The 25182-nt window shown below is 40.6% G+C and overlaps 1 protein-coding gene across 3 annotated transcripts in view; it reads left to right on the plus strand.

The window, feature by feature from the left end:
- Positions 1 to 23310, plus strand: part of xpnpep1 (X-prolyl aminopeptidase (aminopeptidase P) 1, soluble) — a 98348-nt gene extending 75038 nt beyond the window's left edge. For all 3 annotated transcript variants that reach the window (XM_059947007.1, XM_059947008.1, XM_059947006.1), the window contains exons 18-20: positions 952 to 1028; positions 9154 to 9252; positions 16050 to 23310. In XM_059947007.1, the coding sequence (XP_059802990.1) occupies positions 952 to 1028; positions 9154 to 9252; positions 16050 to 16172 (299 nt within the window). In that variant the 3' untranslated portion in view covers positions 16173 to 23310. The remainder of the gene's footprint in view (positions 1 to 951; positions 1029 to 9153; positions 9253 to 16049) is intronic.
- The last annotated feature ends 1872 nt before the right edge of the window (positions 23311 to 25182 follow it).

The raw sequence follows: 25182 nt of genomic DNA on the forward strand, positions 1-25182 counted from the left end.
GCAGAGGTGTTGCTACCTATTCTGATTGATAGTTGGTCAGGATGTCAAGGATCCATTTGCAGATGGAGACATTGACTCCCAAAGTCCCGAGTTTGGTGATGAGTTTGTTTAAAATTGTATTGGAAGGTGGAGCTGTAGTCAATAAACAATAGTCTGATGTAGGCATCTTTCTTGTCAGATACTCCAGATATGAGCGTGGGCTTTATGAAGATGGCACCAGTTTTGAGAGAATATCATATTTTACAAAAAAGTACTTTATCATTTCTAATTTTGATACTTGTCTAACATCACTGTTCCCTAGAGCTTCTATCTCCAACCCACTCCCCATCTCTCCCCACCTCACCTCCCTGTCTGCTTGCTTGTTTTCCTATCGCTTCTGTCAAGTTTATCTAGTGCAACTGGTGAAGGTAGTGAAAATTGAAATTGTTGCTGACAATCATGTTCGATTGTATCTGAGTCCAGAACGCAACTGAAATTTGGTATTCATTGTTAATATGCTCTACACTGAGATATTCTACTCTTTTAAAATTAATAGTTCTTTGCCAAGTGATACATTAAAGTACTGAAGCCTCAGAAAATTGAAAATAAATGCAGTAGTCATCAAAAACGTCTCCTAAGTTGGTTGTGTTTCATTCCCTTTCCCAGCGAGACACCACTGATTGCTTAATTATACAAGCATCAATGATTAAAATTCATGGTGGAGCGAGGAATCCTATCATAGAAAGCAGTGCTTTGAAAAGGCCATAGTACATAACTTGGTACGACCTAAAAGAAACTGACTTGTTGCATTGTTATCAAAGCTAATAGTGAAAAAATGAGACAAAGCATTAAAACTGAATTAACAATACCCCTTTTGCTCTTCATGCAGTAATGGCCATCTGACATAACTAATGAACACAATGCTTGATATCTGGAGAACATTAACTGATAAATTTCTGTCTTTATTTTTAGAGCCTGGCTATTACGAAGATGGTAGTTTTGGAATACGGATTGAAAGTATATTTCTTATAGTACCCGCACAAACCAAGGTAAATTTTTAGCCCAAGGGTTTTGTCTTGTTCGGTGCAATTCAGATTTTACAATATTGGCCGTATAAAGAATCCTCTTGGCTGGACTTTTCCTCTCTGCTGGGTGTCGTTCAAGACTATTTAATCTACCTTGTAACATCTGCCTTGTTTGAAAATCAAGCTTGGACTTCATTCATATCTCAGCAGGAGTGTTGGGAAATAGAGCTGAATATTGAGTTGTAGCGTGGGTTGTATGCAGCTCCCCTTTTACTGTTGCAAATTTCCATTCCAGGCAGCTACCCTTTACATGACCTTTCAGAAATGGATGAGTCAATTAATACAAAAGTAATGATTATTTCAGTTATACAGAGAGGAAATAGGTCTGTGTATGGCAAAAGGTTTTCTCTTGGGTGAGTTGAAGTGCTACTTCATCCATTGGTTTTGGACCAGATTCTGTGTTAGTCCAAGCAGCAGAAAAATGTATTCTAGTCTTCTGGGTTCTGTCCAAAATGAAACTGTGGATGAAGCTGTGCTGTGCACAATACATAAAAAAACTATAAATTTTATCAGAATCATAATCAGGTTTATTATCACTGGCATGTGTCACAAAATTTGTTAACTTAGCAGCAGCAGTTCAATGCAATACGTAATATAGAAGAGAAAAAAAATCAATTACAATATACGTATTTTGAATAGATTAAAAATCATGCAAAAAAACAGAAATGAGGTAGTATCCAAGGGTTCAATGTCCATTTAGGAATTGGATGGCAGAGAGAAAGAAGCTGTTCCTGAATCGTTGAGTGTGTGCCTTCAGATTTCTGTACCTCCTACCTGATGGGTGCTGGAGGTCTTTAATAATGGACACTCCCTTTCTGAGACACTGCTCCTTGAAGATGTCCTGGGTATTTTGTAGGCTAGTACCCAAGATGGAGCCCTCTGTATCTTCTATTGGTCATGTGCAGTAGTGCCTGCCCCCCCCCCCCCCCAATCAGATATGCAGCCTGTCAGAATGCTCTGCACCATATATCTATAGAGGTTGTTGAGTGTATTTGTTGACATACCAAATCTCTTCAAACTCTTGATGAAGTCACTGTTTTGCTTTCTTTGTAACTGCATCAATATGTTGGGAGCAGGTTAGGTCCTCAGAGATCTTAACACCCAGGAACTTGAAACTGCTCTGCTTCTGATTCCTCTGAGGATTGATATGTGTTTCTTTGTCTTACCTTTCCGGAAGTCCACAATCAGATCTTTTGTCTTACTGACTTTGAGTGCCGGGTTGTTGCTGTGACATCATTACACTATTTGGCATATCTCGCTCCTGAATGCTGTCTCGTCACCAAGTGAGATCCTACCAACAATGGTTGTATCATCAGCAAATTTATAGGTGGTATTTGAGCTATACCTAGCCACATAATCATGGGTATAGAGAGAGTAGAGCAGTGGGCAAAGCACACACCCCTGAGGTGCACCAGTGTTGATCGTCAGCGAGGAGATGTTATCACCAGTCTGCGCAGATTGTGGTCTTAGACCACAAAACATAGAAAACCTAGAGCACACAAAGCTGTTCCAAACATGTCCTTACCTTAGAGCTACCTAGGCTTACCCATGGCCCTCTATTTTTCTAAACTAATCCATCCAGGAGTCTCTTAAAAAAACCCTATCGGTTTCCACCTCCACCACCGCCACCAGCAGCCCATTCCATGCACTCACCACTCTTTGTGTAAAAACTTGCCCTACTTCCAAGCACCTTTAAGCTATGCCCAATTGTGCTAGCCATTTCAGCCCTGGGAAAATGCCTCTGACTATCCACACGATCAATGCCTCTCATTATCTTGCACACCTCTATTGGGTCACCTCTACTCCTCTGTCGCTTCAAGGAGAAAAGTCCAAGTTCATTCAACCTATTCTCATAAGGCATGCTCCCCAATCCAGGCAACATCCTTGTTGATCTCCTCTGCACCCTGTCTATGGTTTCACCTTCTTCCTGTAGTGAGGTGACCAGAATTCAACACAGTACTCCAATTGGGGTCTGACCGGGTTCTATATAGCGGCAACATTACCTCTCGGCTCTTAAACTCAATCCCATGATTGATGAAGGCCAATGCACGGTATGCTTAACCACAGAGTCAACCTGCATAGCAGCTTTGAGTGTCCTGTGGACTTGGATCCCAAGATCCCACTGATCCTCCACACTGCCATTAGTGCAATATTCTGCCATCATATTTGACCTACCAAAATGAACCACATAACACTTATCTGGGTTGAACTCCATTTGCCACTTCTCAGCCCAGTTATGCATCCTATCAATGTCCCGCTGTAACCTCTGACAGCACTCCACACTATCCACAACACCCCCAACCTTTGTGTCATCAGCAGATTTACTGACCTATCTATCCACTTCTTCATGGTAGTCATTTATAAAAATCACGAAGAGTTGGGGTCCCAGAACAGATCCCTGGGGCACACCACTGACCACTAGCCTCCATGCAGGATATGACCCGTCTACAACCACTCTTTGCCTTCTGTGGGCAAGCCAGTTCTGGATCCACAAAGCAATGTCCCCTTGGATTCCGTGCCTCCTTACTTTCCCAATAAGCTTTGCATGGGGTACCTTATCAAAATACCTTGCTAAAATCAATATACACTACATTTACAACTCTGCCCTCATCAATGTGTTTAGTCACATCCTCAAAAAATTCAATCAGATTCGTAAGGCACGACCTGCCTGTGACAAAGCCAATCATGTTATGCCTCTCCAAATCTCCATAAATCCTGCCTCTCAGGATCTTCTCCATCAACTTACCGACCACTGAAGTAAGACTAGATGGTCTATAATTTCCTGGCTTATCCCTACTTCCTTTCTTGAATAAGGGAACAACATCTGCAACTCTCTAAACCTTTGGAACCTCTCCCGTCCTCATTGATGATGCAAAGATCATCGCCAGAGGCTCAGCAATCTCCTCCCTCACCTCCCACAGTAGCCTGGGGCACATCCCGTCTGGTCCCGGTTACTTATCCAACTTAATGCTTTCCAAAAGCTTCAGTACATCCTCTTCCTTAATATCTACATGCTCAAGCTTTTCAGTCCACTGCAAGTCATCCCTACAATCGCCAAGATCCTTTTCTGTAGTGAATACTGAACCAAAATACTCAATAAGTACCTCTGCTATCTCTTCTGATTAGGAAGTTAAGGATCCAATTGCAGAGGGAGGCACAGAGGTCCAGGTTCTGCAACTCTTTGTGTTTGTTTTGTCCAGCTGGTCTAAAGCCGTGTGAAGAACCATTGAGATTGTATCTGCTGTTGATCTATTGTATATATCTAACATTAAATTAATAAGTAGTGCAAATCGAGCAAAAATACTGAGATGGTGTTCACGGGCTTTTTGTTCATTTAGAATTCTGATGGCAAAGGGGAAGGAACTATTCCTAAAATGTTGAGTCTGTGTATTTAGGCTCCTGCAATTACTCTCTGATGGTAGGAATAAGAACAGAGCGTGTCCTGGTTGATGGGATTCCTAATTGATGGATGCCAGCTTTTTGAGGCATTGCCTATTGAAGATATCCTCATTGCTTGGGAGGTCAATGTCCACGATGGAGCTGGCTGAGTTTGCAACCTTCTGCAGCTTTTTCCGTTCCTGTGTGGTGCCTCTTCCATACCAGATGGTTGTGCAAGCAGAATACCCTCAAATGTACATCTGTAGAAATTTGCTTGATTCTTTGTGACATATTAAATCTCCTCAAACTTATAATGAAATATAGCTGCTGACATGCTTTCTTCGTAATCATTATGTTGGGCTCAGGAAAGATCTTCTGAGATGTTGGTACCCAGGAAATTGAAGCTGCTCACTGTCATTGTGATATTTTCTTGCTGGGTTCAAGAATATCACAGCCCTTTGTTGTCTGTAAGGAGTTTGTATCTTCGATCCGTGGACCTATAATACCATCCTGGTCCTTCCATGGACGAGAGATGTACCAGTAGGTAGGTTAATTGGTTATTGTAAATTAGGCTAGGATTAAATTGGGATTGCTGGGTGGTGTGGCTCAGAGACTGGAAGGGCCAACTCTGTGCTGTATCTCAATCAATAAACAAATATTTCTACTTCCCTGATTAGATCAATTATTGTTGCTTCTAAATCACATTATTACCTTATTGAATCTGTGATAAATTAGCAAGGCATTCCCACATGGCTGAGGAAAGAACACATGCAGTTTATAACCATTTTCAAATATTGTTTCTTCGATGTCCAACTTTGTCTCATATTTTGCATTTCCATTCTCATTCTTAAAAATGTCATTTGCCAAAATTGGAAATTCTCTGCCTTCATTATGTTAAGTGTATTTTTAAAGTTTTTAATAAAGCAAATATATTAGCCAACAAAGTGGAAGATTTAACAAAATGCATGCCCTGGTGGGCTTGACCAATATTAATTCCTTAGTTTGATTTTATTGTTTTTTATTTAGAGAATCAGCATGGCAACAGGCTGTTCTGGCCCAATGAGCCTGTGCTGCCCAATTACACTCGCTCCCTATGCCTTTGGGATGTGGGAGGAATTATTGTTCCAGAGGAAATCCACTCAGTTAGTAAGAATGTACAAACTCCTTACAGACAGTGGCAGGAAATGAACCCGAGTTGCTGGCACTGTAAAATGTTGCAATAACTTGTACTGTGAAATTCCTCTCTCCACCATGAGTTTTAATCATTAAGCAATCAATGATGTTTCACTGGGAAAGGGAATGGAACAAAAAAATCAGGAGACTTGTTTTCGTGACCACTGCATTAATAGTTCATTCCCCGTTATTTTAAATTTCCTCAGAGCCTTTGATACTTGAATGCATTCTCTGGCAAAGAAATATTAATTCTAAAATAGTGATATTGTTATAACTCATCATTATCATATAGCTTTTTCTGGGGTCTTGCTATGTACTTGCTTTCTTTATTAGACTACTCTTCAAATGTTGTTCATTGACTATAATGCACCATGTTATGATTTGAAAGGGATATGAATGATGCTTTTAAACGTGCTTCAGGGTGCATAGATCCTGAAAGAAATGAAGCAGCCTGCATACTGTTGTAGTCCTGTGGCTAGCTGTCACCTGAGTACAATTGCCACTAATTAGCTCCCATTTTGATTTGAACATTTTTCTGTCATTTTTATTGTTATTATGCGCAACCTGCTGGTGCAAATATTTTATTCAGCCTTGGGTAATCTAGACTTTTTATTTTCAGGCAAGTAACATCTGAGTGCAGATGACCTTATGTTGAATTCTTTATAGTAGAATATTATTTCCATGGTATTGAAACAGCAGCAGCCTTAAAATCTTTTCTTTACAGAGTCTTTTGTCTAAGAGTCTGGACTTCAATTATCAACTTCAACCTCAGTGACCTGCAATATACTGTGCATCAGATCAGCTGTCAACTGAGCAATTCATTCGTTAAGAGCCCTTTCAGCCTGTCTCCGACAGTTCATTTATATCAAATCATTCATTGTGCCTCAGTTATCACTGTTTAGTGCAGACAGGTTCGTGTTTTACTTCATGAATTCTTGAAGAAAATTCAAAGTAAACTTGCTATCAAAGTCCATGTATGTCACCATATACAACCCTGAGATTCATTCTCTGACATTCCTGACCCTGTCATTTAGAGTAAATAGAAAGAAACAGAATATAATTAATGAAAAACTTCAATTGCGAATAAATGGACAGGCAGCCAATGTGCAAATGACAAATAGAGCAAATGCTAAAAGAGAAAACAAAATAATAAATTAATAAATAAATATTGAGAGCATGAGTTGTAGAGTCTTTGAAAGTAAGTCTATTGGTTGTGGAATCAGTTCAGTGTTGAGATGAGTGAAGTTATCCACACTAGTTCAGAAGCTTGATGGTTGAGGGTAATAACTGTTCCTGAACCTGGTGCTGAGGCCTGAGGCTCCTCTACCTCCTTCCTGATGGCCGCAGTGAGAAGAGAGTGTGGCCTGGATGGTGAATGTCCTTGATGATGGTAGTGATCACTTATAATATTAACCATCTTGTGCTCATTCCCTATTTCTAGTCCATTTACATTCACCTCTGGCTATCCTTTTATCATTGAAACCATTGCTGGACTATTTGTACCCATTGCAATTTTCACGGCATGTTTTCTTTTTAACAAAAGATAAGAATATTGGAAATGCCAAAGGAAAATAGAGTATGTGTAATACATAGCAAGGTAATCAGCAATGAAATCAGCAACTTTGTAGATTAAGCAATTCGTCAGATCCATCCAGCAAATCCTTAATATACCTTGCTATGGATTCTGACCACACTTGTCTAATTTGGTAGCAGTAATGCTCTTTGGATGCTCTCAATTTGTTTGGTGATGCTGAAGAAACATAGGGATGAAATAGGGATCTTAAAAAGTCTCAAGTGATGAAGAGACTGTCATCATTATTAAGTAAAATAACAATTCTGATTTTTCAAATCTCACTTATGTTATTAGATTATGAATATACATCTAATTCCTGACAAACACAATTACTAATCGATTACTCGTATCTCAAATAAGATCAAGCTAGACTCCTAATGTCCTCCAGAAGATGTTTCACATTAATTGTTCTTAATCTTACTTGTGTTCGTGGTTTTACTCTGGGAACTGTTATCTAGTTGTGTCTACAGCATCACAGATCTTCCTTTTTATTCACTTCTCCCTTATTCGCTTTTCTTTCATCTTAAAACACATCTCTTTCTTTCGTTTTTATGAATCGTCTGTTTTTCTCTCCCTATCTGATCCATTGAATACTTCCAGCAATAACTTATCAATTAATCCACACCCAACAGTGTACTAGGAAAATCCCAGTGATTTTGCCTTACAAAATATATTCTAGAGTCATATTTTCTCTAGTGCTGCCACATTTACCTTGCTGTGCTTCATATTTCTCATGCTACATCCAAAGATATTACTTTCTGACAAAACTATCCAATTATCATTTGAATGAAGCAGTATCTTGCCCCAGCCTGTCACATAGATTGACCCACAGCTCACAGAAATATTCTTTTTGCAGATTCATTTTGAATTTGCCTTCCCCTACCTTAGGAAAAATAAAGTTTGTAAAAAGATTTTTGTTTCTAACATGATACTGGCTTTCTGTTTGGTCCCCATTGCAGTTAAAAATTGATCATCAGCATGATTACTCAAGCAACGATTTGTTACTTTAAAGCTGGTGGAAATCCCTTAGAGTCTGAATATTGAGGTAGAGAATATTGAGAGTAGCCAGGCAATATAACATGACTGGTGCAGGCATGCAAGTGACAAATAGGCACTAGAATGATTAAATAAATATGACAAAATTGATAAAATGCAAGTTTTATAATCCCTGGAATCCTCCTTTTCAGATAAATTCTTGCTCTCCCTTTGAGCAAAGATACATTAGGGAAAAAAGAATTAAATATTCACAGGTACACTCAATGGCCACTTTATTAGGTACATGAATTGAACCTGGAGTTGCTGTAGCCCATCCATTTCAAGGTTCAATATGTTGTGCATCCAGAGATGCTCTTTTGCACACCACTGTTGTAATGCAAGGTTATTTGAGTTATGCTCACTTCCCTGTCAGCTTGAACCAGTCTGGCCATTCTCCTTTGATCTCTTTCATGAGCAAGGCACAGAACTGGCCCTCAGAACTGCCACTCACTGGATGTGTTTTATTTTTCATACCATTCTCTGTAAACGAGAGACTGTGTTGTACATGAAAAGCAGTTTCTGAAATGCTCAAACCACTCCACCTGGCACCAATAATCATTCCACAGTCACAGTTACTTAGATCACGTTCTTCCCCATTTTGATGTTTGGTCTGAACAATAGCTGAACCTCTTGACCATGTACACATTCTTTTATGCATTGAGTTGTTGAGTTTCTGTCACATGATTGGCTGACTAGATATTTGCAACATCGGTGTACTTAATAAAATGGCCACAGTATATATGACAAAGGATGGTGAAGGTTTGGCTTTCTAGTTAGGCCTTCACACCTATATTATAAGATTTATAATCTCTGTCATTGCAAAGTGAGCTATATGTTGTTATCACCTTGTTTTTCACCAGTAGTTCACTAAAGTAGCTTTATGTAGGAAAATTAAGCATTAATTAATAACAATATTTTATTTTTATTTAGTACCAATACTTGAACAGAGAGAGCCTGAGATTTGAAGCATTGACTCTTGTCCCAATTCAAACCAAAATGGTGAATGTTAAGTTACTCACTGAAAAAGAGGTAAGAATCCATTGTATTTGTTTAGACATGAATTAAGGATCTCCCTTGGATATCTATCCATCAACTGTGAAGTATACCGGGAGGTAAAAGAGGCTGCAGATGCTAGAACCTGGAACAACAAGCAATCTGTTGGAGGTTTTGACCCTAAACATTGACACATTCCTCCCACAGATGCTTCTTCTTCCTCCAGCAGATTGCTAGTTGCTGAAGTATATTGTGGTTGGTTGCTTGTTAGTTATAGTTTCACAGAGTACGTGCTTTACAACACAAAGATGTGAACAAAATTTCTGGTTGGACTGTTAATTTGTGAATTAAACAATGTTAACTAGAGCTGATTATCTTTTTGAATTTAATTCCTACAAATATACACACTTGTTATAAATACAATTAATACAATTGGCATAAGATCCCAATGAGCTCCATGTCTGCATTGCTAGTCCTAAGGAATCTTTGTCAAAGCTTTATAGATATTTAAAGCAAACATTAGTCTGAGAAGGAATTTCACAGTTTAGTTTCTAGACCGCTTAATGTGCAATTATTAACAGTGTAAAAGTCAAAGCCAGCATGTGAGGACATGCAGAGATTTTGGAGACTTATAGGAGTAGACAAGGCTACTAAGGAAGGGAAGGGGAAGGTGAGGTTGTGGAGGGATTTGAAATGTGAATTTTAGAGTAGAGCTTATTCCAAACTGTTGTTAATATCAGCCGGCCAACAAACATGGGAATGCACTTGTGCAAGTTAAGGTGCAGAGTTTTGCATTATCACGAGTCTGTAGAAAGAAAATAATGTCTTAACATAGTATATTTCATGCTCTCTAAAAGCCATAAGCTATATTTAGAGTTAGTAAAGAATTTTGAACTTAATGAAGAAAAAGCTGTAGTTAATTTGAACTTTGTGGGCTTGCATGCAAGTAGGTGTATGCTGTGTTAGACTGTGCCCAGTCAGTGAGAGGATGCATGAGAGAAGCTACATTTTTAGCTGGGTTCATTGTTCAAGATTTAAAAGTCAGTGCTTCATGGCAGTTGCTCCGAGTTAGACTGTGCACAATCAGAGAACAGGATTCATTTGAAAGGGTGAATAAAAATGATGTAAGGGCAAGCAGAACAGCCATTATGTGAGTGGGCTAGTGTTGGAGTGGCTTTGGCTCATCAGGCCTTAGTGAGTTAAGTTGCTTCTTCACTGTTCTTTATTCCTTGCCTGTTAGGGCACAGTTGTGCAGTGACAATGGCTTTGGGGGCAGTGTTTGGTTCTGTGACTGAGATGTGGGAATTCTGGGAGACCTCCAGCCTCTCACCATGTGCGGGTAAAAATAGGATGATTTGGCAGGTGAATCTGCTTCCTGTATCATTGGCATCTCTTCTGGGGAAGGTATGATCTGTACAAAAGAGATGGGTTGCTCCTTACCCAAGGGGAATCAATATTCTTGTGGTCACGTTTACTGGAACTGTTCAGGAAGGTTTAAACTAATTTGGCAGACGGAACCAAAGTGATAGGGTTGATGATGAGGTAGTTGGTTTACAAACAGAGGCAGAGTATAATGAGACTGCTAGCAAAGAGAGGCTGCTGATGGGGGAGAATTGCAGTCAACTGGATGACTTACAATGTAAAATGGGGACAAAATCGAATAATGTGATGAATATTGGACACGGTGTTAATATTTGCATACAGTATACAGAGTAAGGTAGTTGAACTTGTAGCACAGTTGCAGATTGGCATGTGTGGAATTGTGGGCATCACTGAAATGTGGCTGAAAGAAGATTATATGGGAGCTTAATGCCCAAGGATACACATTGTATCAAAAGGACAGACAGAAATGCAACAAGGGTGGAGTGGCTCTAGTAAAAGAGGGGGAGTTTGTAAAATTCTCGTCAAACGGCTTTTTAGAGCCCACTAGCGAATCTGCTATTCTGGATTGGGTGTTGTGCAACAAACCGTAATTTATTAGAGACCTTAAGGTAAAGGAACTCTTAGGAGATGATGATCAGAATATGACAGAATTCACCGTGCAACTTGAGAAAGAGAAGTTAAAGTCAGATGTATCACATTACAGTGGTGTAAAGGGAATTACAGAGGCATGAGAGAGGAGCTGGCCAGAACTGATGGGAAGAGCAGGTATGACAGCGAGCAGTGATCACTGGAACTCGTGGGAGCAATTCAGAAGGTGCAGGATAGATACATCTCAAAAAGAAGTATTCTAAAGGGAGGATGATGCAACCATGGCTGACAAGAGAAGACAAAACCAACATGAAAGCCAAAGAGAACACATGTAATAGAGCATAAGTTAGTGGGAAGTTAGAGAATTGGGAAGCTTTTAAAAACAAACAGAAAACAACTAAAGAAGTGATTAAGGAGGAAAAGGAATTCAAAGCAAAGATAGCCAACAATATTAAAGAGGATACCAAAAGTTTCTTTAGATATCTAAACTGTAAAAGAGAGGTGAAAGTAGATACTGGACCACTGGAAAATGATGCTGGGGAGTTAGAAATGCAGGGCAAGGAAATGATGGTCAAACTGAATAAGCATTTTACATCATCCTGTTATGACACTACCAGAAACTGAAAGACCTGAAAGTAGATAAATCACTTGTACCAAATAGTCTACACTTAAGGGTTCTGAAAGATGTGGCTAAAGAGACTGTGGAAGTATTAGTAATGATTTTTCAAGAATCAGTGGATTCTCTTATGGTTGGGAAGAATTTTGTATCAGTCTTCACTGTGGCAGTATGCTGGAAACTCGAGAGGCATTGTCAAAATAATCACTAGATTCTGGAATGGTTCCAGAAGACTGGAAAATTGCAAATGTCACTCCACTCTTCAAGAAAGGAAAGAGGTAGAAGAAAGGAAATTACAGGACAGTTAGTTTGACCTCAGTGGTTGGGAAGATGTTGGAGTCAATTGTTAAGGATGTGGTTTCAGGGTATTTGGAGGCACATGATAAAATAGGCCATAGTCAGTATGGTTTCCTTAAGAGAAAATCTTGCCTGAGAAATCTTTGGCGTTCTATGAAGAAATAACAAGGAGGGTAGAACAAGGAGAATTGGTGGATGTTGTGTACTTGATTTTCTAAGGCCTTTAACCAAGTGCCATGCATGAGGCTGCTTAACAAGCTACGAGCCCATGGTTTTGCAGGAAAGATTCTAACATGGATAAAGCAGTGGCTGATTGGCAGTAAGCAAAGAGTGGAGATAAAGGAAGCCTTTTCTGGTTGGCTGCTGGTGACTAGTGGTGTCCACAGGGGTCTGTGTTGGGACCACTTCTTTTTACATTATTTGTCAATGATTTGGATGAAAGAATTGATGACTTTGTAGCCTGTTAGATGATTTGAAAATTGTGGAAGAGCAGGTAGTGTTGAGGAAGCAGAGAGGCTACAGAAGGATTTGGACAGATTAGGAGAATGTGCAGTGAAGTGGCATATGGAATACATAATCAGGAAGTATATGGTCACAAGGCTATGGGACTGAACGGTATCCCAGGGTGGGTACTCGGGATATGCGTGGCACACCTGGCAGTGTAGAGTGCCCTCCTGCTTCAAAACATCCACCATTGTCCCTGTACATAAAAAAGACCAAGGTAACGTGTCTGAATGACAGCCTCACCTCAATAGTAAGCAAATGCTTTGAGAGGCTGGTCAAGGACAATATCTGCAGCATGCTACCGCCCACAGTAGACCTCCTACAATTCACCTACAGACACAACCGATCAACAGATGATGCAATAGCACAGCTCTACACACCATCCTCACATATCTGGAGAAGATGGATGCTTATGTGAGAATGCTATTCTTGGACTACAGTTCAGCATTCAACACCATAATTCCCTCCAGGCTCGACAAGCAGCTCAGAGACCTTGGCCTTCACCCTGCCTTGTGCAGCCGGATCCTGGACTTCCTGTCAGATTGCTGCTAGGTGGTAAGAGTGGGCTTCCTCACCTCTGTCCTTCTAATCCTCAACACAGGAGCCCCTCAGAGACACCTCCTTTATTCTCTGTATACTCATGACTATATCGCCACCCACAGCTCCAATCTGTTAATTAAATTTGCTGACTATACTATATTGATTGGCCTTATCTCAAACAATAATGAGGTAGCCTGCAGAGAAGAAGTCATCACCCTGACACAGTGGTTTCAAGAAAACCTCTCCCTCTATCACAAAAACAAAGGAGCTTGTTGTGGACTATAGGAGGAATGGAGACAGGCTAACCCCTTTTGATATCAACGGATCTGGGGATGAGAGGGTAAACAACTTTAATTCCTCAATACACATCACTGAGGATCTCTCATGGTCTGTACATACCAGCTGTGTGGTGAAATAAGTACAACTGTGCCTCCTTCACCTCAGACGGTTGAAGAAGTTGGGCGTAAGTCCCCAAATCCTAAGGACTCTCTACAGGGCACAGTTGAGAGCATCCTGACTGGCTGCATCACTGCCTCGTATGGGAACTCTACTTCCATCAATTGCAGGACTCTGCAGAGAGTGATGCAGACAGCCCAGCGCATCTGTAGATATGAATTTCCCACTATTCAGGTCATTTACAGAGACAGGTGCGTAAAAAGGGTCTGAAGGATCATTGGGAACCTGAGTCACCCCAACCACAAACTGTTCCAGCTGCTATCATCCAGGAAATAGTACTAAAGCCAGGACCAACAGGCTCTGGGACAGCTTCTTCCACCAGGCCATCAGACTGATTAATTCACATTGATACAATTGTATTTCTATGCAATATTGACTGTCCAGTTGTACATATTATTTATTACAAATTACTATAAATTGCACATTGCACATTTAGACGGAGACGTAATGTAAAGATACGGTGAGAAGACAGGAGACTGGGGCTGACAGGAAAATGAATCAGCCATGATGAAGTGATGGAGCAGACTCGATGAAGCAAATGGCCTAATTCTGTGTCTATATCTTCATGGTCTTGTATGCCTATGACCAGCTAATCTGCTTCGTATTAGTAATGCCTTTTTGGGTTATAAACATCTGCCTTTTCTCTGGGGAAGGGTGACCTATCTAGTAACAGAGGTGCTCCTTCCTTCTGCTAGCCTGCAGGTCACTCTTGGGCATGGTATAGCACCTACTTAGCCCCCTCACCCCGCTCACTTATCAGGGTCACATGAAGCCATGGGATCAGGTGTTGTGTGCCATATGAGCAGCTTCTGCATGTCCCAAGTCCTCGTTTTGTGACCACTGACACCAGGCAATCACTGAAGAATATTGATAATGGTTGGGGTCACTTGTCTTGTAAAGACACTGCCCAGAAGAAGGCAATGCCAAGCCATTTCTGTAGAAAAAATTGTGAAGAACAGTCACACTCATGAAAAGGCAATGATAGTCTACATCATACAACACTGCACATAATGAACAAAAGATTCTCTAGGGGAATAATTTGTCTGCTGTTTGAAATAGTGTCTTGTTTGTTTTGAGGTATAAAACCGTAATTGATAATCCCTTTGAAAAATAACATCTCCATTAATACGGTTGTTCCTCACCTGCGCACAAGGTTGTTGGCTTCAGATGCAGTCTTTTTCTGTTGATCAGTGTCAGAAAAGCGGAATTAAATTCATTGTGATAAAATGTTATAAAACCATAAAACATGAAAACTTCTGGGTGGGGGGGGATGATTACTTTTTAGGGGAATTGTACTCCATACTGAGAGGTGATAGTTCACAGGAGATTGGCTAAGTGAATATTGGACAAGCTTAGGTAAAAGAAAGGCAGCAAAAGTTTCCAGGACTGAGGTGGGTGTGAAGTTGTAGTTCATAACGTGAAATGAAGTTCATTTTCATGACATGTCATGAACCTTGACAATGATTGGGGAACAGAATTTGTTGCAATGAGGTAGTAGTTAGTCTTTAAAATGTTGTCGACTGGTTGTCTTATCTAAGCGATCATAGCACTGTAGATTGCCAGTAAGATTGTAAAATTGATAGGAGCTCATCACCTACTACATATGATCATCTTAATCTGCTGTTTAAAATGAATTTCAAAATTGGTTTTGAAGTCTATGAAAATTTATTTAGTATATAAACTGTGCCATTTCCTAAAATGAATGTTCTGAAATGTAAGAGAGAATGAAAGTGACAAATTATAATCAAAAACAAGAGGGAATCTGCAGATGCTGGAAATCAAAGCAACACTCAAAGTGCTGGAGGAGCTCAGCAAGCCATGCAGCATCTATGGAAGAAAGTACTGTCGATATTTTGGACCAAGACCCTTCAGCAGGAGGGTCTCGGCCTGAAACATCGACTACTATTTTCCATAGATGCTGCCTGGCCTGCTGAATTCCAGCATTTTGTGTGCATTGAAGAATTAAAATGCTGCTTAGAGAAACTGAAATATTAACTAGATAAATTACTACAGACTAGATTTGAATGAATAAAGTTTGGCATAGAAGGAAGGTGCAAGGACAAATAAAGCTTGTACTTTTATAGTTTCCTAAATAGTTAAAATTTGTGAGTAATTGGATTTAAAATAATTATTTCTACAATGTACTTGAACAGGAGTTGTATGGCTGACAATTGCAAACATACTGACAATATGCACAATTATTTGACAGAAATCTCTTAATTCTGTGGACCCATATGAATAGAACAATTATAGATTTATCAGGCACCCTTTGGAGTGTGGGAATGCCATCTGGCCCTACATTTCTTGAATGCTAAGATCTCTTGTCTTGCAAAGACTCTGATTTTATTTTTGTTTACGTTACTCGTATCAAAATTCAGTTCCTTTTGATGCTCTCAACAGAACGCTTAACTTTATGATGAATAATGCAATTTTTATCAATGTCTTTCAGCGTGATTGGCTCAACAGCTACCATCGGGTATGCCGAGAGGTGACAGGAGCAGAGCTGGAGAAACAAGGAAAACTGGAGACGTTGCAGTGGCTCATAAAGGAGACAGAGCCAGTCAGCAGCTGACGGGCCAAATGGCCTTCTGTAAAATGTACTCTACTGATAATTCAACATCATAATTTACTCCCAGAGCTGGAATGATTTCTCCTTTAATGTTATTATGTCATTCTTACAAAGTAAAGTATCTCATGTTTCTAAGTTTTCAGTGCCTCTATTTCCATCTGATTTGACTTTCAAAAAACTTGCATCTCCTCGCATGAAACTTTTGTAATATAACAACTTTTACAAAGGTGTTTTAGTCAATGTTTTTGGTCATTTTGGTGCTTAGAAATGAAGGCGATATTTAAACTATAAAACCTAGAAATAGAATTAAAGTTCAATGTCCTTACGTGCAGCCAGCCACAAAACAAAATCAATAGAACCCATTTTTAAAAAAGCTGTTGAACACCCAATGTGCAGATAAAAACAAATAATGCAAACAATAAAAATAAGGAAATAGCATTTGGAATTGAAGTTCACAAAAGTTAAGTCCACAGCCATGAAGCCAGTCACAGCTGATCCAGGAACCTGTTAGTTACAGGTCACAGCCTTTTAAATCAGCCAAACAGTGGGTCATTCCTCACTCTTGGACCTGGGCCCTGGCACTTCAATACACCTTCAGGCCCGGGACTGCTATCTCGGTTTGGCCCATACCCTATCTTTCCGATCTGGCTAGGCGCTTGAATTGGTCATGTATTGGCTTATTCCTTGCTCTAAAGCCTGGCCCTGCCTCAGATCTGCCACTTTGAATCGCCTTCAAGTCTGCTTCAGTGATTGTTATACTTTTGCTCATTCCTCACCCTCTCAAGCCCAGCCACCTCGATTTGGTGCGTACATTCCATGCTGCAACCTTCCTACACCTTCAAGACTACAAAAATGCCATTTTATACAGGTAGTTCAAAAGCTCAACTCTGAAAGGGAAGTTACGGGTTTTTGATTGCAGTGATTGTTATTGAGAAAAACTCTAATTAATAAAGTAGATCATAGTTTTGTTTGCTGCCAACAAATCTTTGTGTTTCACCAGCGACATCTTAAACCACCTGATCCATCCAGTCTGTTGTACTATTCCATAATGGCTGATTTATCCCTGTCAACCCCATTCTCCTGCCTTCTTCCATAACCTTTGATGCCTTTACTAATCAAGATCTTATCAACCTTCTCTCTAAATACACCCAGTGACTTGGCCTCAACATCCATCTGCAGAAGTGAATTCCATCTTTTGGCTAAATGATTTTTTCTGCTTCTATATTCTAAAGGGATGCCCCTCTATTAAGAGGCTGTGCTGTCCAGTCCTGGACTCCCCCACCATGGGAAACATCCACTCTGTCTAGACCTTTCAATATTTGATAGATTTCAATGAGATGCCCTGTAGCAGTGGATGAAGTATTCATTAACTCTGAGATCACTGTTTGGGTAGCTTTATTATTTGAGATTTTATTGAATTTGTACAAAGTACTGCTATATATGAACCCCAGTAGTCTCAGCCTTGTTCAACATCCCCCTGAGCTCACCTCTGAACCAGCCATATGTTGTTTTTAAAACCTTATTCCTTTGCTACTTTCCTCCCTTGTTTTGGTCTATTCTTTTCCTGTAAGCTTTCCAAGATCTTCATTCTTCTGAGATCCCTATTCTCCAAAAAATGCCTTTTATACATTCCTGAATTCTAAAAACTGTCCATGGGTTTGCGCGACTTTTCATGCCTTGAACATAGGCTTCTAGAATTTCTTCCTGAAGCCCTATTTCTACTGAACACATCTATCCTCCTCAAGACCTTGATTTCTCTATTACTTTTGTAAACTGTCTTCTAGTTTTCCTTGATAATACTCTAGTGAAAGCAATTCATCACAATTTGGCATTAGATAAAGTTCAAGAATTTTTGAAATGTGTGTATCATTGGTAAATCCAAAATGGGTTGCCCTATTAAAATGGCAGTTCTTGCATCCTTGTTGTCCTGTATAATATGTTCCCAAAATGCTGTTTGAGGAGGGAATTCCAGGATTCAGGATCAGGTTTAGTATCATTTACATATGTCAGGAAATATGTTTTGTGGCTGCAGTACAGTGCAAGACAAAAATTTGCTGTAAGTTACTATCATAAATATCGATTATAATGTCTTTATCTGTCACATGTATATGGAAACGTACTGTGAAATGTGTCCTATGTGTTAAGGACCAATACAGTTTGAAGATGTTCTGGGGGTAGCCCACAAGAGTTGGCGTGCTTTTACCACCAACATATTGTGTTTCCAATTTACTAACCCTAACTTATTTGTGTTAGAATATGAGAGGAAGCACAGGCACCCAGTGGAAACCCATGCCATCAGGGTGAGATCATACAAACTTACAGGCAACAGTGGGAATTAAACTCGGATCTTACAGCTAGAACTTGAAGGATTATGGAAATAACTATGCTGCTAAACTGTCCACAACAAATAGTGCAAAACAAGAATAGCGAGACTGTTGTTGGGTTCATGGACCCATCTGATGGTAGAGAATTAATAAGATGGCATTAATTTGAGCATTCAACTAGTGTGCAAATGACAACACACTGCAAATACAAAAAAATAAGTTAATGAAGCAATAATTATTGAGAACATGAGGTGAAGAACCGTTAAAAATAGGTCTATTGGCTGTTGGAGCACATCAATGATGGGGCAGTTGGAATTGAGCGGTTATCCTCTTTGATTCAAGAACATGATGGTGGAGGGTAGTAACTGTCCCTGAACCTGGTGGTGTGAGTCTCCAGGCTCTTGTAACTGCTTCCTGATGACAGCAGGGAGAAGGGATCACGTCTGGGATCTCTGATGATGGATGCTACCTCCCTGCATTAACATTTCATGTAGTTGTGCCTATTGGTAGGGAGGGGTTTACCAGTGATAGACTGGGCTATATCCACTACTTTTGTAATATTTTCCATTTAAGGTCATTGGTGTTTTCATACCAGCCTGTGATGCTCTCCACTGCACGTCTATAGATATTTGTCAAAGTTTTATATATCATGCTGAATCTCTGTAAATTCCTATGGAAGTAGAGGTGCTGCTGTGCTTTCTTCATAATTGCTCTTACATACTGGGGCCAGGGCAGGTCCTCCAAAATAATGACATAAAGGAATTTAAAATTGCTGACCCTCTGTACTGGTGATCCTCTGATGAAGACCAGTTCATGGACGTATGGTTTCCTTTCTCTGGAGTCAATACTCAGCTCCTTGGTCTTGCTGACATTGACTAAGAAGTTGTTGTTATGGCATCACTCAGATATTTTCAATCTCCTATATGCTGATTCATCACCACAGGGGGCTAAGCATACAGCCTTGTGGTGCATCTGCACTGATGGAGATTGTGGAGGAGATGTTGTCAATCCAAACTGACTAGAGTCTGCAAGTGAGGAAATAGAAGACTGAATTGCACAAGGAGGTATTGAGGCCAATGTCTAAGAGATGATTAGTTAGTTTTGAGGGGATGGTGTTGAATGCGGAGCTGTAGTTGATAAAGAGCATCCTGACGTATTTATCTTTGCTGCCCAGATGTTCCAGAGTTGAGTGAAGAACCAGTGAGATGACATCTGTGGATGTTGCTCTAGTAGGCAAATGAAGAAGATTTAAGTCTCTTCTAAAGCAGGAGATAATAAGTTTCATTATCAACCTGTCAGTACACTTCATCACTCTGTTTGTAAATCCTACTGGACAATAATCATTGAGTCAGTTTACCACGTTCTTCTTGGGCACTGGTATAGTTAAAGCTTTCTTGAAGCAAGTGGGTACCTCAGACTGCCAAAGCAAGAGGTTAAAGATCACAATGACCATTCCAGCCAGTCAACCAGCACAGGCTTTTAGTACTTGCCCAAGTACCCTGTCTGGGCTAGATACTTTTTGTGAGATAATCCTCCTGCTAGCCTCAGACTGAAATCATAGGATCATTGGGGGCTGTTGGAGATGGTGAAGGCCTCTCCATGTTTTGATGGTGAAAGTGAGCATAGAAGACATTGAGCTCATCTGGAATTGAAGCCCTGTTGTTGCCTATGTCACTTGATTTAACTTTATAAGAGGTGAGAGTATTCAAGCCCTGCCACAAGAGTTGAACATCCTTCGTTAACTCTAGTTTGGTTCGGAATTGCCAATTTGCACGTGGAATGTCTTTCCAGAGATTGTATCTGGATCTTTAACTTTGTTAGTCACCAGACTTCAATGTCTCTGATCTGGTTCTCAGCAGACTGTTGATCTCATAGTTTATCCAGGGATTGGGGCTCTGAATGATTTTGTGTGAACACACTTGTCTACAACTGTTTTAATAAAGTCTGTGACAACTATGATGTCAGATCCCTAACATGAGTCCTTGAACATGACCCAATCTAATGACTCAAAGAAACCCCTGCAACCACCTTTTTGTTGTCCTAATCTCTGGACTGGTTCTAAGGTTGACATAGCCGGAGGTGGTAATGAGGATAAGCTCTCACTACCTATAAAATGCTTCCACATGGCTTGCTTCTCAAATGGCCTCTGTCAACCAAGTCCAGCTCCCAGCCTTCACGTGGCGGAACTGTTCCTACCAACGGGAGAAGGGGCAAAGGCAAGTCTCTGGCGCCTCAAAACCAGATGCTTCGGGCAGGTGGGGCTCATTATTCCTGGTCGACTGCCCACTGAGGAGAAGGAAAGCTCTGATATTAAAACCTCCGCTGCCTTGTGGCCACATCCAATCATGGGTAAGGCTACGGGAGTAAACCCTGAGAAGAAATCCGGAGCTGGAGTCCCATAGGCGGTCAATAGGGAAGACTTCATCAATCTATTGTCCAGCAACTCCTGCAGCCAAAGAAGACACCGTGTGTAATGATCTTCGTGCCAGTAGACCCTGACCTCTGAGGCTGAGAGAGTGGGACTGTCTCCGTGCTAAGGCTTTTTCACTATAATACCTTTCACGCACAGGTCCTTGTGTTGTGCATCTTTGTCTTCTTTCTCTCTTCAAAAGTCCTATGGTGATGAGAGAGCAGCGAACCAACAGGTGGAGGTGACCACTGAGTTGCAGTTGTAAACCTGCACGTAGGCGGCCCTTGGACAGATGGTCATTCTCCTCTGAACCCAGGGCAGTAGGGGAGTCCAGCAGCATCCAGGGTGACTGGGCAGCTCTTTTTAGGACAGCGCTGCCCACCCTGTAATCAGGGAGGGGCCTGGAAAAGGTGACCTAAACATCCGGCCAGTTAACCACGACTGACGGATCACCCAATCATTGTGGTCAAAATCAAAATTCAAGCATTGAAGCCAAGGTTTTGAAGGATCAGCTCAGATGGACCAGCCATGTGATCCACATAGATGAGTCCAGAATGCCGCGTCAGTTGTTCTACGGAGAACTGGAGCAGGGCAACTGTGCCCAAGATCGCCCAAGGAAGAGGTACAAGGACAACCTCAAGTCAAACCTTAAGTGGGCCACACTCCAGCCCCATGATCTCGAACACACAGCTGCTGATCGGTCCAAGTGGCGCAATCTATGCTCCAAGGCAGCAAACAACTTCCAAGCCAACTGGCACATGCAGCACCTCAAGGCGAGTCAAGAAAGACACAGGAAGGTGTCTGCTCCTGCCCCAACAGGCGATGCTCCTTCCCATTTGCAACCGTATCTGCGCTTCGGACTTCGGACTCAGAAGTCATATGCGTGCCCACAGACGTCGACTGTGCAACAAGTCTTCCTTGGACTTACGAGAGACTACTACTAATCTCTGGACCTTTACTCTTTGGCCTCTGCCTGTATGCAAGGAAGAGGACAGACAAATGATTCAATTTATTGGTGTAGTATGGGCATGTTTTGGGACTTCTGGTGCTACAGGTATATACTGATGGCAATTGGGCAAGGTTTCTTTCAAACAAGTCTGGTTAAAGTCCTCAACTATGATTTGAAATGCATCAGGATGACTGTTTCTTGTTGGAGATGGCATCACGCAGTCTCAAGCATTTGATTATAGTTGCCCACTGGTGATTTGTATTTAGTATTATGCAGGAGAACTCCCTTTGTAAGCTGCAGTTAGTATTATGCAGGAGAACTCCCGAGGTAAATAGAACAGATGGCATTTGACCGTTAGGTCGGGGAGCACAAGTTCGACAAAATTGCTATATCAGACCACCACCAATAGTTTAGCTTGAAACACACAACTCCAACCTTTGCCTTTTCTGAATCAGCAGTTCAGTCAAGAAGCCTTCTAGTTTCAACCAGCATGATGGTCTGACTTGTTGGTCCATGGCCCCTTCTACTGCCGCAATGAGGCCTCACTCAGGTTGGAGGAGCAACACCTTATAATCTGTCTGGGTACCCCCCAGCCTGATGGCATGAACATTGATTTCTCGAACTTCTGGTAATGACACTCCCCCTTCACCATCCCCCATCCCCATTTCCCTCTCTCATCTTGCCTCTCTCTGGTGCTCCTCCCCCTTCCCTTTTTGTCATGGCCTTCTGTCCTCTTCTATCAGATTCCCCCCTCTCCAGCCCTTTGTCTCTTTCACTAATTAACTTCCCAGGTCTTTACTTCACCCTTTTCCCTGTCCTGGTTACACCTATCACCTGCTACCTTGTATTTCTCCCTCCCCTCCTCCGACCTTCTTACTCTGACTTTTCATCTTTTATCCCCAGTCTTGATGAAGGGTCTTGGCCCAAAATGTTGTCTGTTTACTCTTTTCCATAGATGCTGCCTGGTCTGCTGATTTCCTTCAGCATTTTGTGTGTGTTTCTTGGATTTCCAGCATCTACAGATTATCTTTAGTTTGTGATTAGCCTTTTGGCTTGATTGCTGTATCTGGCATGCTGAGAGAAAGCCAAGTCTCGCTCAAACTTAGAATACAACAGTCTCTCATTTCCCTCCAATACAGCAATCTAGCCCTTACATTCCTGAACCAACAATTCAGGATCAGCTTCTCCTCAGCCATCAGTTTTTGAGTGGTCCCATGAACTCATGAACTCTACCTCTGTTATTCCTTTTTTCTGCACTATTTATTTTTGTCAGTTATTGTAATTTTGTGCCTTTGTACTATTGCTTCAAAGCAACAAATTTCATGTCATGTCAGTTATAATAAATCTGATTCTTTATGATTTGTGCAAGTTCTTTGATGATTTTCTCTTCATATGGTGATGATACACTCCTCTGATGTCATTAACTGGTTTTGATGAATAAAGAATGTTTACACTGTGGCTTTCTTGTTTGCTCATGTCTTCTTTACACACTCTCTATATTTACAGTCTTTATGTTTCCCTTATTTTTGATTGTATTCTTGTATTGCCGAGCTGGTTGAAGTTGCCTGTAAAATAGAAATTAATATTAGTATTTCAGTTTTCCCTTCCATAGTTCTGGTCTTTATTAATATGAGTTAAGGCCATTGGTAATTTACCAAAACTACTTTAAACCAATTTTTAGTTTTTCCTCCTAAAACTAAAATGAACTAAAATGCTGATATTACTTTTACCAGGAAATATTTCTGGTTTTTGTTTCATATTTTAAATATAGGTAGTCTGTTCAATTGTACTGAGTAGCCCCTTTTTATTTTCCAATTTCATTTGTTTCTGCCCTGGTGATAAAGTTTTATCTGTAACTCCAAGAAATTTAGCTAATATTTAGTTGTAGTGCACAGATCTGCTCCCGTTCTGATATACATATCCTTATGAAGCAATTGAGAACTTGATGTATAATTGATATTCAGTCTCAAGCCTTGGCAAATTGTCCCTGTAACCCAAAGCAATGGTTTTTCTCCTAATTTAGAAATGTATTTGTGTTTGAAATTTATAGCCGTGGCATTTTGGGAATAAGATTTCTCATATTATAGTGTGTGGATACACAAAATGAGCTGTCAGAGGAAGTGGATAGATTACAGATTTTAAAAGACACTTTCAGTAGGTGTGTGGGCAGAAAAGATATATAGGGACAAGGGCCAAACTGCAGGCAGGTGGGACTAGCTCAGGAAGGTAACTTGGTCTGCATGGAAGAGATATGCTGAAGAATCAGCTTCTATGCTTTAAGACCATCATGATACAGAAGCAGAATTAGGCCATTTGGCCCATTGAGTCTGCTCCACCATTTCATCACAGCTGATCCATTTACCCTCTCAAGCCCATTCTCCTGCCTCCCCTCCATATCCCTTCATGCCCTGACTAATCAAGAATCTATTAACCTCTACATTAAACATAGTTAATGATGTGGCCTCCACAGCTGCCTGTGGCAAGAAATTCCACAGATTCACCATTTTCCAGCTAAAGAAATTCTTCCTAGTCTCCATTCTAAAAGGATGCCCCTCTATTCTGAGTCTGTGTCCTCTAGTCTTGGATTCTCCCACCATAGGAAACATTCTCTTCATATCCACTCTATTAAAGCCTTTCACCATTCAATATGTTTGAATTAGGTCACCCCTCATTAGGAAAAAAAAACATAGCAAAAACATAGAAAACCTATGAATTGTTCTGAATTCTAGTGAATACAGACCCAGAGCCATCACACGCTCTTCATATGACAAGCTATTGAATCCTGGAATCATTTTCATGAACCTCCTTTGAACCCTCTCTAGTTTCAGTACATCATTTCTAAGATAAGGGGCCCAAATCTGCTCACAACACACCAAGTGAGGCATCAACAGTGCTACATAAAGCCTGAGCATTACATCCTTGTTTTTATATTCTAGTCTTTGAAATGAATGCTAGCATTACACGTCTTCTGCACCACAACCTTCAAATTAACCTTTAAGGAATCCTGCACAAGGACTCCCCAAGTCTCTCTGAACCTTAGTTTTTGTATTTTCTCTCTGTTTAGAAAATAGTCTCTGCTTTTTATTTCTTCTACCAAGGTGTTGACCATATCCTTCCTGACACTGTATTCCATCTGCCACTTCTTTGCCCATAATTCAAATCTATCTAAGTCTTTTTGTAACCTCTCTGCTTCCTTAAAATGGCCTGTCCCTCCACCTATCTCCATATTGTTTGCAAACTTTGCAACAAAGCTATCATTTCCATCATCCAAATCATTGACATATAATGTAAAAAGAATTGGTCCCAACACAGACTACTAATCATTGGCAG

This window comes from Hypanus sabinus, chromosome 22 (genome assembly GCF_030144855.1).
Source record: "Hypanus sabinus isolate sHypSab1 chromosome 22, sHypSab1.hap1, whole genome shotgun sequence".
NCBI classification, from domain to species: domain Eukaryota; kingdom Metazoa; phylum Chordata; class Chondrichthyes; order Myliobatiformes; family Dasyatidae; genus Hypanus; species Hypanus sabinus.